General features: G+C 35.3%; 1 protein-coding gene across 25 annotated transcripts in view; it reads right to left on the minus strand.

The window, feature by feature from the left end:
• Positions 1-18,334, minus strand: part of GPHN (gephyrin) — a 333,615-nt gene that overhangs the window by 126,218 nt on the left and 189,063 nt on the right. For 16 of the 25 annotated variants that reach the window (XR_005820015.1, XM_040557299.1, XM_040557315.1 and 13 more), the window contains 2 exons: positions 16,694-16,786; positions 6,722-6,760 (listed from right to left, as the gene is read on the minus strand). Coding sequence is in view for 24 of the 25 variants with exons in the window: in XM_040557299.1 (XP_040413233.1) it covers positions 6,722-6,760; positions 16,694-16,786 (132 nt within the window). In the remaining variant the exon portion in view is untranslated. The remainder of the gene's footprint in view (positions 1-6,721; positions 6,761-16,693; positions 16,787-18,334) is intronic. The other 9 variants (XM_040557318.1, XM_040557300.1, XM_040557323.1 and 6 more) reach the window with 1 other exon arrangement.

Raw genomic sequence — 18,334 nt, forward strand, 5'->3', positions numbered from 1 at the left:
TAAGATTCCCTTACATAGTATCCTCACTGTCCAAGTAAATGATAAAGCATGGTAGTAACAACTGCTTTCAGATACTTATGCCATAACCTAAAAACTTATAGAAACAATTCTTCAGTGAGATCCAGTAATGCAATTCATGCATCTAGAGCCTGACCAGTTGCTGATTTAGGTACACCTGGGTGATGTACTCATAGGAACTGAACAACTGAACAGATTTTGAAAGCCAGTGACCAACTGTGCGCTCTAATAATTTCCGGTATAGGATTATTTAACTTCTGGCATAAATTACATGGTTTTTTTTTGTTTGTTTGTTTGTTTTTACTCTCCAAGATTCTCATGGACAGCATTGGATTAAAAAGCTTCTTAGAGAAGATGGACACTCTTAGTACAAACTTGTTTTGGTTTTAATGCTCTGTAATCCATAGAGTTATTTTAAGAATACATTCAGTAAATAACCTATTATTTGACTTCAACATTTTGAACAGTAAGATCTAAAGGCATAATTCAATTGTCTCATAAGAACTCTCAAAGACGGACTGTGGCTGTTTATCTCCTACCACCACATCAATTTAACGTTTAAAAAAGTACTTTTTTGAGACTACTACTGCACAGAACCCTGTAATGAAAGACAGCAGAATTCCTAATCTACTGTTAATGAGGAATTTTAAATATAAAATTTATTTTTTCTTTAGAATTTGATTTTAACCAATAGTTTACAATATCTACTACTGATAATAAGAAAACATAGCAATATAACAAGTAAGAAAGTTGAGTATGTTTTCCTCTTATTTCACTATTTTTAGGATCTTTTCTATAAAGATGTTTGTATCCAAAACACTAGTTTCTTCCAGTTTTAAAAGATGGCACATTATCTTTCATACCATAGCTAAACCAGTTCAGTGATTTATTAACACTCCTCAGCTGCAACTGAGAAATGCTTTCACATTAACGCAACTTCGTATTGTATATACAAATTCTGTCCTCCTACTTCCTAACTGCTCTTAAAACAAAGCTCTTGTAATGTAGGCTCCTTTTCATTAATATAGATATAGCAAAATTGTTTCTAAAAGTGCCTCCCTGCCCTTGCACTTAACTTCGGCTATTCTTGAAGTAGCAGACCATCAGGTGTGTAGCAATCTCTTTTTAATAAAACTCGCTGTGGGCAAACTTCTTCAGTAGATTGATTTTTATACTAGCAGCATATAAGTGGATCACTGAGAAAAGTGGTAGCTTTTAACAACCAGTAAGGCAGAGATTCTTAGGCACGGGCAAAAAATTAGTTCTTCCTCTGTATATTTAAAATGTAGATAAATCTGGACTCTTGCAGAAAAGGCTAAGCAGCTCACTACTACAGCAATGAGCTCACACTCAGAGAACAGCAACTACAAAATCACAGTTCTAAGAAGATTAACCTAAGAAAACAATCAGACAGCAGTATTTCTATATAATGTATGTGGATGATGAAAGGGTAATTCAGAATAACCTAGAAACTGCATGCACCTAAGCTCAGTTGCCCAATACTGTGTCTGAATAGACAGAGTTAAATAAAAAAAAAAAACACCCTCATTTGTAAGGAAAACATCAAGGAAGAGAAATAAAGACACTAAATATTTCTGGTGAAAATATTAAGCTGTCTTAACAAGGTGACAAGCTATTAATTGAGAAAAACCCACAAGTTCCAGCTAGACTAGTAAGTCTACAGGAAACAAAATTCTCCAGAGACAAAGAAATCCAAAAGGGCTCTATATCCTGTCCTTCTCATCCCAGGAACCACCAATGCTGAACATCAGAAATTAGTAGAACTTGTATGTTATGTAGAAGAGTTGAAGAGAGACTATAGTTTTAAGGTTTTCTGTTCATGTATTAATTCTGTATAAATATGCATTAATTTGTTTCACAGAAATAACTAGTCAGTTCTTAGAACTGGCAAAAAGCCAGTCATTTTTTTACTCTTGAAAAAGAAGCTTTAGCCCCAAAACTCAGCCTAAAAATAGGGCAATGTGTAGGTTTCACTTAGCTTTAGAATCAGCAAAATCTGCCACTTCAGTGATGTACATGATTTCAACACCACCCAAAACAAAGTTTATTTAAAAAATACTACAGTCTATATGCAAAAAGATTGAAAGAAAAACTCCAATTAAGGTCTACAAATATTTAGTGAAAGCAAACATGAAGGGTGGAAAAGATTATTAAGTGTTGCTATAATGTACAACCAGAGTAGAAAAAAATGAATCAAGCAGAAGTTCAAGTGTAGTCTATGACAAAATTTCCAAACCATGATATCTGACTTGATCAAACGCTCAAGTATTAAGTGAAAGAAGTTCCAGCAAATTCAAAATCTAAAACATGAGTGGACACAGTTCAGCAATAGTCAATGAGGGATAGATGACTGGGTTACTTCCACGTATAACTTCAGTGAATACATCAGTTTAATCACCTAAGAAAATTCATTAAGTTGAAGCCACAGATACTACCTTAACAAGGAATCAATTAGACACTGCATTATAACCATATAAACACCATTTTCTAACCATTTTCTAAAGAGCATTTTAAGAAAAGGGAATCCAGAGGACGGAGCATTCAAATCTTCCTAAATATATCCAAAAGAATAAAAGAAAAAATTACAGGTTACAAAGTGTGATGCTCAGCAGTAATCCTACTAAAACAGTATTGTATTGTTTCTTAGATCTGTTCTGTGTACCTATTTCCTTATTTTTCCAACGAAAGCTATTTACCCTAAGTAAAGAGGCAAAAGTAGGGAGACACTGGAACTTACTCTGTCTCAATATACCTTCAGCAGAATTGTTACATGAGTTGTGACAGCAAAAGCCTTCATCACTGATGCGAATGCATGAACCAAAGGGCATGTATGTTCTTTAGCATTACGTGTTACGCCTGAGGCATTCGTGTCTAAAATTAAACAAATAGTTCTTTCAAACTGGATTCAGAAACAACATACAGATTTAACAGAATTTAAATTCTAATTTGATACAAGTCACTGACAGACACATTATTCTTAAAATAATGGAAAACTTCAACTGGAATTGAAAGCAGAGATTAAGTGGATTAGGACAGTGGAACACCTTCTGGAAATCCCAAGAGTAACAAAATAATAATGTTTAAATCTATCTTTCTGAGAGCAAAAGACTTGTATTAATCAGGAATCTGTTGTTTTTTCTTCAGAAACAACAGAAGAAATTAGTTGCTTAAATGTTACAATGCTGAGTATCATCAGAGATGATACCTCTACAAAACAAAGAAGAATAAAAAAAGCAAACTATAAAAATTTTAATGGAATTTAAATACTTCATTGAAGCGAGGAGAAGGTATATGAAAAACACTTTCCTGACAAATAATTTGCAGGATTTAGACAGTAGTTCAGGAAATGACTACTAGAAAAGTTTTTTATCAGAGAGAGAAAGGAAGGAAAAGAGTCCAGTAAGAGAAAACAAAACTGAGATATACTTAGCCTGAAAACAGGAAATTTAGTTTTCCTGGAAAGAGAAATGCTATAAGCTGGAAAGACTTATAACTCTTCGTAAGTGTTCTAGAAGTTAACTTTTTGTTGAAAAGTGCACAGGATAAACCAAGAAATGTTTTAACAACAAAAATTGTTTCAGGGATTTGATAGATGTGATGCTATTCCCAGAGCTTTGTGTGCAGATTTTTGTTTCTTGAACCAAATCTTGACTCTTTTATAACATAAAAACTATAATGTATTCTTTCAACTAAACATACATTTTTTTGAAATGATTAAAATATTTGTACCATAGCTTGATCACTACAGCTGGAAAACTGATTCACCAGGATATTTTACAGTGAAGCTGCCTGAGACTACACTGCATCAATTTTCCAGTAGGTATAATTTTCAACCAAGAAAATTGCATAGTCTCAAGGAAAAGCATATTGTTTGTTTTCCTTCAGTTTCTGGTGTTTCTCTGCATTTTGTTTAGTTTAAAATTTATACAACCTGAATATTATTTGAAAACTAACCATTTTTCTGTGGTAATATTAATTTAGAGAAACTGAATTAATTGAAATGATACACCAGAGAATGACTTATGGTTCTCGGGATAAGAAATGAGTTCACGAACTGTCCAGCAGCCCTACACTGCTAGGGTGAATACTCCTCCTCTCTTCTAATGACCCCACTTGCTGCCAGTTCTCAAACAACAGCCTAGGAAAGAAGCAAAACAAAGTCACACATAGTTAAAGCTTCCAGAAAGTGAACTGCCACTGAGATCTGTTCTTCTAACCAGAACCCTCAGCAGTGTGAAGTTGGTGGGAAGTGAGAGACTTTGAGCCTGCTGTCTTTAAGAGTTTGCTAAGCTGAGAAGAAAATCTGTTTGGAGAAACTAAGGAGAGTTGGTAAGAGTGAGACGAGGGACAGCAGAAGAGCCTAGGACACTGTAAGGGAGTAAAGGCAGATGTGTCCTGAAGTCCCTTGCAGCAGAAAGAAGCCTACCAGATTTCGAGAGGTCAATGTGACAGCTGGGAGAAGGTTCCTGTTGGCTCTTACTTGAACAACGCCTGCCACACTGGGAGCTATTCTCCATGGTGGCAAGACGGTGTTGGGAGGAAGCTGTGCTCTTATAGGGTATCTCTCAGATCCCATGGCTAGTCTGGTACAAGCGAAAGAGGCTACTGAGTCAGGGAATGCTGACCTGAGGGTAAGGTCAGACATCAGTTAGTCTATTTAGGGTATCCCAGAAGATAGCAACATAATAATAACATATATAATATATAATAATCTATTGAGAGTTTTAAAGGTGAAGCTAACAGGATATTATAATTATTTTAAGTATAGGAAAACTTTATGATGAAATGATGACAGGGTTCATTACGACAGAATATTTACCCCAGTTCCTAGTTAGTACTGGATTCAAAAGCTTAATTTAAACCACACTCATAATAAGCTAGAAACTGTGGCAGAACTAGGAAAGCAGAGGGAAAGTGACTGGCATTAAAAGAAAAGAAGCAGGAAATCCTGCTTCCTACAATAAGCTCTGGCACTGATTTATGGATCCTCACCATGGACCTTACACATGTAGTCACGCCTTTGTTCTTAATCTGTGAAAAAGTGACAAAAAGGTTCCTGTAAACTGGCAACTGAACATTCTCCCAGTACAGAAAGCTCAGCAGAGTAGGAAACAACAAGTAGGACACACTGCAGTTTGGTAACCCCATACAGATCCAGTGTTTTTTTCAGACTAGCTACAACCTTGTGCTTTAAATAAGACATATCCAAAATTTATTATTTAGCTCCTTTGATCCACTGTTTATTGGGTATAGCTCGACATTCAGCCCTTAATCTTTCTGAGCCTCAGTAACATACTGTTTATTGGTTTTTTCTTTTTCTTTTTTTTTTTTTTTTCCCGTTATTACCTACCTTCCATGGATTCTGCTAGAATTACTATAGGTAATATTAGTGATTTGATTTAGTATTGAATTATTACTGAAATGGATACTTAACACAGTATTACTCAATAGTAATACACCTATCAAATGAGGTGATGAAGTAAAGATTAAGTAAGATTCAGGAGCTTTTTTTTTTTTTTGCTTTTTTTTTCTCTCTCTCTCTCTTTTTTTTTTTTTTCCTAAGAAGGGAGAGGGATTTGAGTGAGCAGATCTATGAAAAAACTGGATGCAGGTCCTGAGATCAGTTTTTTGGCTGGTATGTTGAACTGAATCAGCCCATGAAGGAGCCAGACAATATTGTTTCCCCATTCCTTACATTTCTTCTTAAGTTTTCAGACTGATGCATATTTAGAAACAAAATCTAGGCAGGTGGGCAGGACAATGTGATAGAAATGCCAGGCATAAAAGCAAGTAGACAGGACAGCAAAAGAGCAAGTATCAGTGAGTAAGCAGACTCAAAGAGCAGCGAGGGGACACTATAATCAAGAAGCAGGTGAAAAGGCAGGAGGAAAATGCCAGACATTCAGCAAGTCGATAAAGCAGTACCAAACAGCAGGTGTGCCAAGCAGCAGAAGAACAACTCCGCAAAGTCAGCAGATGCACTCAGCAGGAAGGTGATGTCAGGCATTTGAAGTGGGAGACGGGGCAGTGGAAAGCCGATGCCGACGTGTGATCGGATACAAGGGACAGTAAGGCGGCGACATGTGCCATTCAACAGATGTACAGGGCAGGAGGTAGTCACTGTCGAGCAATTAGCTGGTCAAGAGGTAATGCCAGACAGTCAGGCAAAGGGCCAAGATTTCGGGAGGACAATGCCACACAGCCAGCAATAGAGAGAATAAGAGACAGTAGTGATTGCCAGGCAGTCCCCAGACAGGCAAGGTAGCAGAAGACCAACGCCCATGAATAATCAGACGCAACTGTCAGCAAGGATAAAACATAAGCCTGTTAACCGACTGACAAGGAAGCAGGGTGACAGTGCTTTTTCAATAACTTAAGATACCATGAGTGAAACAGTCCCAAGAATCTAGATGCTCACCCTCTGGTAATATCATTAGATCAGAGCGAACCATGGAAATCCACAGAATAGCACACAAATGGAAACAGCAGATGAGTCTGACCCTAGCACTTGGGGAGGTCATGGGACCTTCCTATAAAACAAAAATATGAGAATCCACAAGAAAATCAAATGAATGGGAAAAATGTATCTAAAAACTGTTTCTGATGATGATTTAAAAAGCAAAAAAATACTAGCAAAGAATTAGTTTGGAAATGATTGGGTGGGATTGAAGATGTTGCTTACCCCTCTCTGGAGCCCACATAATGGGAATGTTGGGAATTTCTGCAGCAGAAAAACAGAAGAGAAAAGGGATTTCTGACTCCCAGTTCAAGGAAAGCATGTCAATTTAGGACTGGGTAACCTCTTTGGGCAAAAAATAAGAATTCAGCTGAATCTTTGTCCATCCCCAGACACATGCCTTTACTGAGGTTTGCGAAAAATTTAAGAAGCCCACATTCACTTTCATCTCATGACATCCCACCCTTATTCCCCAAAACCACACTTACCTCTAGCACAAGGTGTATAAGAGGGGAAAGGGGATGGTCCTGTGAGCTCATTCCCATATCCACTGCAAAATATCTTGTGAAGATGAACAGGAGTACCCATTAGCCGATGACGGCCATTTGTGAGATAAACTGAACAAGTCATTAACTGTTACTCATCATTAGTGTAGTGTAGGCTCGTGTTTGAATTTGATTTAGATAAACCCACACTAAAGAACAGTATTAGTCTTGTGAGTCTTGTGGGATAACCTTCTATGGCAAGAGTTGCAAAAGTCCAACACTTACCAACACTTTTGATGCACAAAGCACTCTGTTATTTAACATGGTTGTTCTTTTAAACAAACTAAACCATGTTACAGAAATTTTAGCTGTTATTCCATTTCAGAAACACATAATGAAGTCTGGAATGCAAGAACTGATAAAACAGCAATAACTAAATTCAGTAATTTAACTCATCTATCATTTCAGTCATGGATCTTTTTATTCATCTTCCTAGTCACTAAAAGCCAACCAGGAACCAACCTTTACTATTTCTGTTCTCTTAAAGGTCTACACTATGTGTGTATGTATCTGCCTGTACATTAACTTCTTATGCTAATGCTGAAAAATGACACCCATTTTGATCAAGCAATAACATGCAACAAGAAGCCAACTCTTCCCTTTTGTGCAAACTGAAGAGCCTTAGACACAACAAAGGAATGATTAGTTCTACTGTGCATTGCTGAATTAAGATTTGGAAAGGTCACAGAAACAGTATCCACACAAAATTGCTGTGTATTCATAAGCAACAAAGCTTTGAAGGAATACAGTACAGTAGTAAGAGGCTAAGTTGATGGAACATTATTTATACTGATCCTCTGGGTATCAGCCATTCATTTTCCTTTCAGCTGAGTAAGGCACAGGAATAGTAGAGGATAATATAATTTCAATTTTAGAAACTATGGTCACAGAACAGGAATTTCTTCCATATCCAAACTTCCCTGTATCAAAAACTATTTGGGCTTAGAGTGACAAGAAATTCAGGCAGAGGAGGCTGAGATTTATGTTATATGATTAGTAAAGGTATAAACTAGCCAGGAGTAGCACACTGTAAATGACTGAACAAGAGTAGATATGAATACTCCAAAGCATGAGATGCTTAGAGCACATACTAGCAGTTTTATCAGATCATATGATTTTGTGGCCAGCAGCAGCTAGAGTTAGCTGAACCGCATCAAGAACAAAATTGCTAGCATCTTCTCTCCAAAGGGAGATCTTTCAAGGCTCAATGAAAATGAACTATGACAAACTGATCTCAGTGAACCATCGCGGAAGAAAAAATGTACTTTTTACATCTAGTGAAAGTTTAAATACCGATATTAAGTAGTATATTGTACGTTGTGCTCCTCACTATTTGTTTTGGTATTCACACTACAAAACAATTGGGAAAAAGAATATATGCAAGAAGTACAAGAAGATGAAATAACTGTGAATGGTCCAAACTAAGGTTAAAAAGTGATTATTTTCTTGTCCATAAGACTTCCGTACATGAGTGTGGCAATATATACGGACATTGTGTTTTTCTTTCCGAATACTTTCAATTAACACTTTGCTAAAGAAGTTGCATTGTTCCATGTGGTAGGAATCTGCAGAAGCAGGCAAAGGAACAGTTACAATCCCAAGAATAATAGATGAAACCAGCCACTTTCCAAGACTCTTCCAGTTTCTTCCCATTTAGTGGCTGAAAGTGCTCTTGCATAGCAGACAAGGAGCAAATGGGAAATTCTCTACTGTTCAATAAGCATTAGTTTTAATGGTAAACTATTTTAATAAAGAATCATTTTGGTATTCTGGTGCACTTTTGCCAAAAGGACCAACCAAATCAACTTTTGATACATCTTAAATCCAAACTAGTATTTGTCTTCTAGTTATCATTTCTTTAAGATGCCTTCACACAGAAGTCTTCCTCATGTTTTCATATATTATTGTCAATTTTCTCCATATTAAACTTCTACTAAACTACTTGTAATAAAGCATGACCAGAAAAAAATTACACATTAATGATGAGAATTGCATAATTACAAGCCTGACAATGTTTTCCAGATTATTTTGCCTTAACCTGATGTTTAATTTTGTTCAGTTCCCCGTTACCTGTTGCAAAGAGATGTTCTAATGGAAATGCCTAAAGGCACAAATTCCCAAGTTGGAAAAAAAATCCCAAATAGGAAATCTCATTATGCAGAAGGCTTATGGCAGGCATTCTTCTCTCTCCCAGTTACAGGAAGGAGTGCAAGTCCTATACACTGTGGCAGCTACACTGCTAATAGAAGCCAAGCCAGCTAATTTAACAGAATACATCTCTATGAGCTGTGGTGACTACAGTGAAGACATAGTTAAATGTATCTGTAATGCCCATAGGAGAAGAACCCTTCCTTTTGAAAAACAAGTCAATTATAATTGTATTGTTCTTTTGGATGTATTTTTGAAAGTATCTGGGATCACTGGGATATGAAACATTTGTCCACCCACTTTCTTCCTACTGTCATTTTGAAATTACCTTGGAATAAAAAACGCAATTGTAAAAATTAAGTGAGAAAAATTAGATTTCCTGGCTTGCTATTGTGCCTTTGTTTCTCTATAAAGCACTGAAATCCCTTACTGCTGTTTTACTACTGTTTTCTTTTTTTCAACAGTGCTTGCAAATATTTCATACATACCTGAAAGCCAGAAAAATGGAACTTCTATTTGCTATTTTCAGAGCATTAAGGAAAACTAAAAGAAAGCAAATAAAGGTTGATCCTCAAATGGGCAAAAACATCCTGGAACATTTGATAGGAAATCTATTCCTATTATCTTTAGGATATGATGGTCAGACAGCTTTAGACAGAAGGTTAATAAATCAGTTAAAGACAATTGTGTACCCATTAATTTTGGGATCCATTTGATTTGAATTATCTTCTCATTTAATACACACAGAACATAATGTTAGAATCTAGTATGACTTTCCACACGGGATAACTCTTTAAGTGTCATCCATGACTTCTGTAAGGAATCCCATATAACTTGTGCTTTATAAGACCTCTCTTCCACAATTGGTTTTGATTTGACAGGATTGAAACTCAGAGAATACAGCTCTTTTGGGGAAGGAACTTGTTTGTGTGATTAATTGCTCACTGTTAAAAAAAACAAAACACAAAATCAATCCAAACACACAAAAAAATCTTCCAATATGATGATTTCCTTATTAGACTTTTCTGGTTTGAGCTTCTTATCACCAGCTATTGTTACACATCTCTTCAGCAGACTAACAGAACCCTTGGTACATTATATTGTTATTTCTCAAAGAAAATATAGTGAATGCACTACAAACTAAGTTACTTCCCAATATTCTTTATGATAAACTGAACAGACTGAGTTGTATAACCCTCACAGAAAGCATCTCTTCTAGCCATCATATTTTTTGAGCTTTTTCTATATCCAGTGTGATATTTGAAATGTTTAAAAAAGTGAATGTCAGAAAAAAAATGCAGCTTTCCAATTTAGACACATCAATTCTGTATACAGACAAAAAAGTATCCCCTCTATTCCTATTCCTTTTTTTATTCACCATCTTCATACTTGTCTATGTCTGGAAATGTAGACAGAAACAAGTTGAGAGACATACTCTTTTCATCCTGCATCTCAGTTGGATACACATACAAGGAGACGTTCAAAACTGTCATTTATAGAATCAGAATACCGACTTATAAAGCTCTCTTTATTTATCAAAATTAGCATTCTTTAGGAATGCTTTCTCTGTATCTGTATAAATTTCCTCCTTCCTTTTTTTTTTTTTTTTAATGTGTGTGTGCGTACCTTCTGTTATTTGAGTAAATAGCACTGAAATGGGATTTGGCTTCCTTCCCTCACACATTTCTCACTACAGCTGTCCTCGCAGCTCCCAGGTGTTTCCATGCAGTGACTGCAGTTGATGGTAGCACAACCAGACTCTTCAGTGATGCTGGTGTATTACCAAGATTTCCTGAGGAACTCCCAGAAGAAAAGAGAAAGTGTACTTTTCAGCACTTCACAAGTCAGCTAAATCAGCTTGGAATTTCCCAGGATACAGGTACGTCCGTAAGCTGACAGTGTGCTGCATACTGCAAATAATCAGGATACTGCTGCTTCTCAAAGACACTGGTAATGGTTATTTAGTGAAAAGTGTTCTGCAATTCAGTATAGCAGTTCTGTTGTTATAATGTCTTCCAAATCTGAGATTTAAAACCTAACTATAGAATTATTGGTTAAATGAATAGAGCATACAGATACATTTGGATTTTTTTGGAACACCCGATAGAGTGCTTCAAATTCTTAACTGATTATATTGAAAAATTAAATCAGACTGAATAAAGACCTAATCATATAAGTTAGGAACTGTCTGGAGGTCTAATAAAAAAAGGGAATGATACCTTACAGAGTTGCTGATAAAAGTCCAACAGCATAACACAGAATTCAGAAGTCTGTCACACTGTGGTCTATTCCATTGAAGTATATTTGTTGCCTAGTTGCATCTGGCAAGGTTTCATAATTCAGACCCTTTAGGAGCAAGCTAGGCTGGAAACAATCTCCTAAGAAATATGGAGAATGATAGTTCTCAAAAGGTCTGATGGCAAGTTACAGGATCACTCATCACACATGCACAGCACACTTCGTTATACAATAGCTCTAACAAAGAAATCAGACTTAACAGGGAGTGAAATCTCCATTCAGAGACACGGAAAACTGCAGTGTTAACACAGACTACAAAAACACATGCTGAAAAAGGTTTTTAAATTGGAGATCATACTGAATATTGAGAATGAGAAACTGAAAGAACAGCCTGGGTAATTAGAGGTTGTATGATTTCATAGTATTCCTACCATAAAATGACTGATGTCACATATGAGATGAAGACTTCATTCCTCCTCATTATGGAGCCAGCCTGAAGTGACAGACAGGTTGTAAAAAGAGTTTCGTGTGACCAGTGACAACACTAAGATATAATTGGCACGGCACTAAGAAGAGTTGAATACTATTTGAAAAAGAATGGAAGTGCTCCCATATCCACAAGGAACTCTACCAGAAATCTTGCTGTTCTGGAAAAGCACTATTTGAAGCAGGGAGGATAAAAATATCTACATGTTCCTCCTAGTTTAAGTTATCAAATATTAATTGGAAGTTGTTATTTGAAATGTCTCAATGGATTTAAGTTAATCTGAGGGGAACACATGAGTTGCTGTGAGAATATGGCTATGACTTCACAAATCCTGCTCTGTCACAAGCACCTTGTTTCATTAACAAAATTGAAGGGTAAACAAACAGAAAGAAAACATATGAAAATTGCAAACAGTATAGATTAGGAAGTTTGTAAACACTACTTGGGACAAAGAAATGCAAGGAAACAGACATTGAAACAGTCTGTAGAAATAAAATGGAATTTGAAAATTTGTAATTTGGAAAATCAATTAAAATATTTAAAGAAAAATTCACACTACATTCAAAGGAGAAACTCAGGAACCAGTAATAGTGAAAGATACCTTAGGGAATTAGGAAAAGCCAGGCAAAAGAAAATTTGCAATTGGTATTGATTATAAAAATGCTGTTGTGATTTTGATTCAAATATATAAAAACTTTGCATCACTGCAGAATATAGACTTTCTTCTCTCTAGATACGACTTTTGTGTGGCTAGGCTTGGAATGTTTTCTTCATTCTGAGCAGGCTTTTTATCAGAGAAAATGCTGACAAGTTGGAGGGAGTTCCAGAAAACTTTTTTTTTAATGGACTTGTGAACTTTGATGAAAGAATAAACAGGTATGCATATATTGTGAGATCAAATGAAAACAAATAAGTGTCCAAATATATTTAAAAACAGCCTATAAATATTGAGGAATATAATCAGCAAAAGCTAAAAGGCACATTCATCATTTTTCCAGAGCAGAGGAAAAGAAGGAAGACTACGAGAAAACATCTGCCTGGTTTTGCATAATGGCAAAGAGCTCTTCTACGCCTCTTCTCCTGAAGTCTTGTCTTAAAATTTCAGGGCTGACAATTATCTCCAGTGTGGTTGAAGTATTTGTGAATTCACATAGCAACAGCTCAAGAAATTCTAGCATCAGTCTAGGCACAATAGGCTGATCCTTTTTTCTATTACCTAAGTATATAAAATTAGTTTTGTATGGAGCCACACAAGAGATATGGGATAAGAAAACAGCCAGAAGACTCTGTTAAGAGGTAGGAAAATTAATTTTTTGGATGTACAATTTGTACAATTTTGCACAAGAATAAATATAAAAATTGAGATGGAAGATAAAAGACTTCACAGAGTGCCTGTATACATGAGATTTTTCCTTTCCTCCTTGTATTGACTGACAGCAATAGAGAAAATGTGATTGATAAAAACTTATTGCATCATTTAAATATGTTTTTAAAAATTAATGTATATTTTCATTAACATCCTGTAAAAACTGTAACTGTCTAGCAATCCAGTGTGGTAGTTCCAAGGGGAAAATATCTGCATCTGGAAATACAAAATAAAACTTTCCCAAATAACTTAATTTGGGCAATAAGTAATGCCTCAATCTCTATCCAGTGACAAGCAGACTGTATGAACATTTCCAGTGTGGACTTAAAACATTATCCCCTCAAATTACGGGCAACATAAAGATGGTCAAAACCGTGGTTATATCTACAAAATCTAGCCTCTACTTTGGCTTTAGTCCAAATGAGAACTATCATGAACTGCCATAGTAGATGAAGAATTACAGCATTCATTTATAACTTCTACAACAGTTTCCTTCAAATTCAGCCATCCACTGGCTGATTTTTTTTTTAATCTATCCACATTCATTTCATCACTCAAAGTCACGTAGGCAAAAAGGTGAAGGATATTCACTCTGCTTAATTCAACTGACCCCCACTTCTCAAAACGTGAATCATATAACACCTAACTTAAAAGCTTCTCCCCATCCACTCGCTAGTCCTATGCAATAAATTCAGGGATCAGAGGTAGCTAATCAAAGTCAGATACCCTTCAAGCAATCTATTTTGTTATTTAAAAAAAAATAAATCACACATCACTGAAACTACTGCAATAATCTGGTATGACTCTGTTATAGTGTTCAAAATGCAAAGTGCGTGGGGGAAACAGTAATTTTTTTTGAAACTTAATTACAAATTTCTGAAAAAATATTTATAAATAAATACAATATACTACCACTTAATTTCAATCTAATCAATAATTAATAAAAAAATAAATTAACCGTAACAATTTGGGCTGTAAATACTTTCAGGAATCAATCTTGTACAGTACAATAGTGACTACATATCTCTTCTCAGAAGAAAAAGCAGAAAACTGTCTTCTAATTGAAACTGCAGGAACATTAAGGACTGAATCATTCCAGCTGAAATATGACCTGATGCACTACTATCCCTACTCTCAGGAAGAACACTCAAATGTCTTCCAAAATTAGATTCAATTAATACTAGCTTTAAAATCGTGTTTTAAAGATGACATCTCAATAGCGCAATGTCACGACCAAATCATTTAATTACCAGTTCAGTAATGACAGGAGACCATGGTGTATGAACGCCATACAAGTAAGATATTAAAAACAACTTCCTACAACAATGCATTCCTACATCAAGTTTTCCTGAAGGTTTGTTGTTGAACATTTTATGTTGACATAATGATTTTTTCCATTTTGAGTTTTCTCTCTCCTTGACCCAAAACACATACAATATTTTACTTATGACACATACTAGCAAACTATTTTTCTTCCCCTCTGACATTTGCTTGAATGATCTGCTAAACCCTATATGGAATTGAAGAACAAACCTTACCATTGCCACTTTGTAACAAAAATTGGGATTCAGTCTCTTCACCATGATTTTAGTCTTGTAAATTAAATGCAAATTAAATGAGTGAAAATTTAGTTAAATAATGTCCTATATAAATTTATAAATTCTTTTTAAGTAAAGTAATAATTGGACAGGTAAAACGTTCTGTTATAACCAACTGAAGACTTACATACTGATTATGTTTATAAATGATGCATTTGTCCTTCCATGCAATTTATTAATGAATTTTGTACCAATGTGTTTTTATTATATAGGCTAAAGAGACTTCGACAACAGTTAATTTTTAAAATGGGTCACTGTAGCATCAAAACTAATCAAACAAATCATTACCACCTATATTAAATAATTAGTTCAAGTAACAGCAATGAATCAACGTAGGGAAAACACGAGGTATTTATGTGCCGAGTTTTCATTTGTTAATTCCTGGGCCCAAATGCTGCTTGAGAATCTATAGCTAATTTTTGGCACAGGCTGAAATATTTCCTCTGGGACTACTGCCTAGGCTTGACTTTGCATTAAGATAATAAATCAGGAAAACTGAAACAGAAATTCTGCCTTCCTTTCACACAGTGCTGGAATACAGCCTTCTAAATCATTATGTTACTTTGCAAGTAAGAGACCAATTAACCCAATGCATTTTTCACTTTTGTGTTGCTTTAGCAACATGAATCACCTGTAAATTCAGCTTCACTAGCTAGTACTCTATAGTTACCTTATATTGTTCCCATTCTCTGACAGATAGACCCTTAAGTTTTAGTTAAGGTTTCTTGTATACAATCTAAAATGATCAGAAATAATGTACAAGAGCATTTATTTACGTTTTTTGTTCAGTTACACAAATGTTATACAGCAGATTAAAAACATTTTAAAATTCCTAATGAAAACAATATAAAATGCAGTCATGGTTGACAGAACACATTGGTAGGTAAAAATGATTGTAGGTATGTTATAATTAAATTAACTCTTAAAGCGTAAGCAATCAAAAACTCACATGAACACTGAAGTGAAATCTAAATATGTTAAGTTATGGAAATAAACACATCAGGCACTCGGTCTTAATTCTGTCCTCTATTGAATATTAGCAAACCAAAAACAGGTATGTGATATTAAAAGTTCAAATTAACCTAACTTGGAACTAAAAGTACCAAGTACTCCAATAACAATAACAATCATCATTTCATATTACAACTCATGGCCCTGAGGTTGAGTTATTTGGTTAAGTTTCCTTTGCGCTATTTTTTTTTCCCCTTACCTTAGCTCCTGGTAAGTGGTTTGTAACTGAATTTTCTGTGCAACGTTTACTGGTGCAGGTTACCTCCATCTCTGCCTGTTTAGCTTTTTTCATAGTGCAGCGTGAAGTGAAGCAACAGCAGCTTTGCACAAAATTTTTCTCCCCTACTATCTACTTCCCATGTTCTAACCTATAAAGCAGTAGTTGTCAATGTAGTACCCTACAAGGAAGAATTAAGAGAACTCTTTCATCCCACTTTTCTTGTGCAGAACACAACAAAAGAGACATGCATGTTTTTGCTTAGCAGTACTGTTCTGCAGTGCGAAAGAAAGTTATACCAAAATGCTGTTAGAATGTTGCTGTTTCCACTGGGACAGGAAATCCATTTTACTATGTCACATTTTAGTCCAAAAATTGTTTCTGGTCAGAAACCAAAGTCAGAGTAATTCTCTTGTGCTGTATTCCCTATTGCTTTTTCTGCTTCCAAGTTGTTTATCACCTGATCTGTTCAGAGATACTCCAAAGTAAAGTTGCAGAGGAAATTTCAAAAAGAGTAACACCCCAACCCAAGATTCATACGTTTCTACACCAAAGGGCATGTTTTTCTTATTCTAGGAGTATCTCACCTCTGGAGTGACATCTCGTGGTGCAAACCCTGTTCCTCCAGTTGTTAAAATCAAATTAAGTTCCTTTTCATCGCACCAATCTATCAGCGTCTCCTGAAAGAGAACATGAATGCTGTCAGATCTAACAAGTAATACATGGGACACGGTTATCTCAGAAAACACCTAAAGAATTGACATGTCTTGAAAATAAACAGATATACATATAATAAATCAAGGGAATTGTGTAATCACTCATGGCATTTTTCACAGACTCTAAACCACTATTTAAAACCAACTTATGGCAGAATAATACAACAGTATTTTTGGAAATGGAAACTGAAATTCTGTTCTCCATCTCTTGTTCTAAAATGGAGATCAAGAACTCATAGCTACTCATTTGTATCACTGTTTATTTTGTTTCTAAGATATAAATATAATGCTTCAACACATTTTAATAAAGTATATGCATTTAATTCAGGTTATACGTTTGATAATTCTTACAGTAACTCTGGTTTCTGTGCTTCTTCTACTTTTTAACAGTCTGAAAAAAGCAAGAACCACATATTTGTAAGCTTGTCTAATGAAAGATGTAATAATACACCTGATACAGCACCCCATAAGTTGATCCTTACAGTATAAACATATTTTATTTATTTCCTAGATCTCAATAGGACTGTATATGCTGATTCCAAAACCGGATTAAGAAAGCTTAAGAGATTTGTCATGTACATTCAATGACTTACAGTACTCTAGAACTCATGATACTAGAGATATGTTAAATCTGATTTGCATTCATTTTTTAGATGACATTCTAAACTAGTTTTCAGTTTGTGACAAAAATTCAACAACAGCAGAAGATATATTTAGTCGCAGTGTGATTATATCACTTATCTTTCACTCTACTGTGAGCAAGCACAGCAGCCTAATGTTCATTTGGAGCTCCAAATTAGGCAATGGGTTACACAAAGTATAACCATGTATTACACAGTAGAGTAACTATCTGCAGAAAACATACCCATTGCTTACTAATTCTATCAAAGAAAACACCTCTGAAAAAAGGTTAGGGCACATTTATGTTTCTGGATTATTATATTGAGGTGGAAAGAAATGATTTGGTGACTGCGGACTAGAAGCTTATTATTTGACTCTTAAAAATAGATCCAAGCAATTTACTGAGTAAAAAAACCTTAAAATACTGCTGATGGTCATAAAACTGTCCATAATATTTTAAAAAGCATTACTGATGTAGATCAATTCTCAGGCATATGTTCTGCAGGCTTAGAACTGTCCAGTTAGGACATCTCATATACAGTCTCTTCCAAATTGCAGGTAGAATAGACTTGTGCTTGCCTGCAAGACCCATCATGTAAAAATCCAAGGATTACTTGAAGAAGTGGCAAAACCAAAGGTTCTATCTTTATTTCTCCTTCCTTTACTCATTCCTTCTACCTTCCCTCTTGCGCTATGTCGTCTTTATTAAAATCACTTGTGTCTTTTTACTACCCTCCTTTGGAGGATGGCACTATTCCCAGGTAGACTGTAACTGACTGCAAATTTCAGGTTACACGAACATTTCAAATAAGCTTGAGAAATGAACATGCAAAATGTCTCAGACCAACACATAAATGAACTATTAAGTCCTACTTTTATTTTGACTTACAT

Source organism: Cygnus olor, chromosome 5, assembly GCF_009769625.2.
Source record: "Cygnus olor isolate bCygOlo1 chromosome 5, bCygOlo1.pri.v2, whole genome shotgun sequence".
Lineage (NCBI taxonomy): Eukaryota > Metazoa > Chordata > Aves > Anseriformes > Anatidae > Cygnus > Cygnus olor.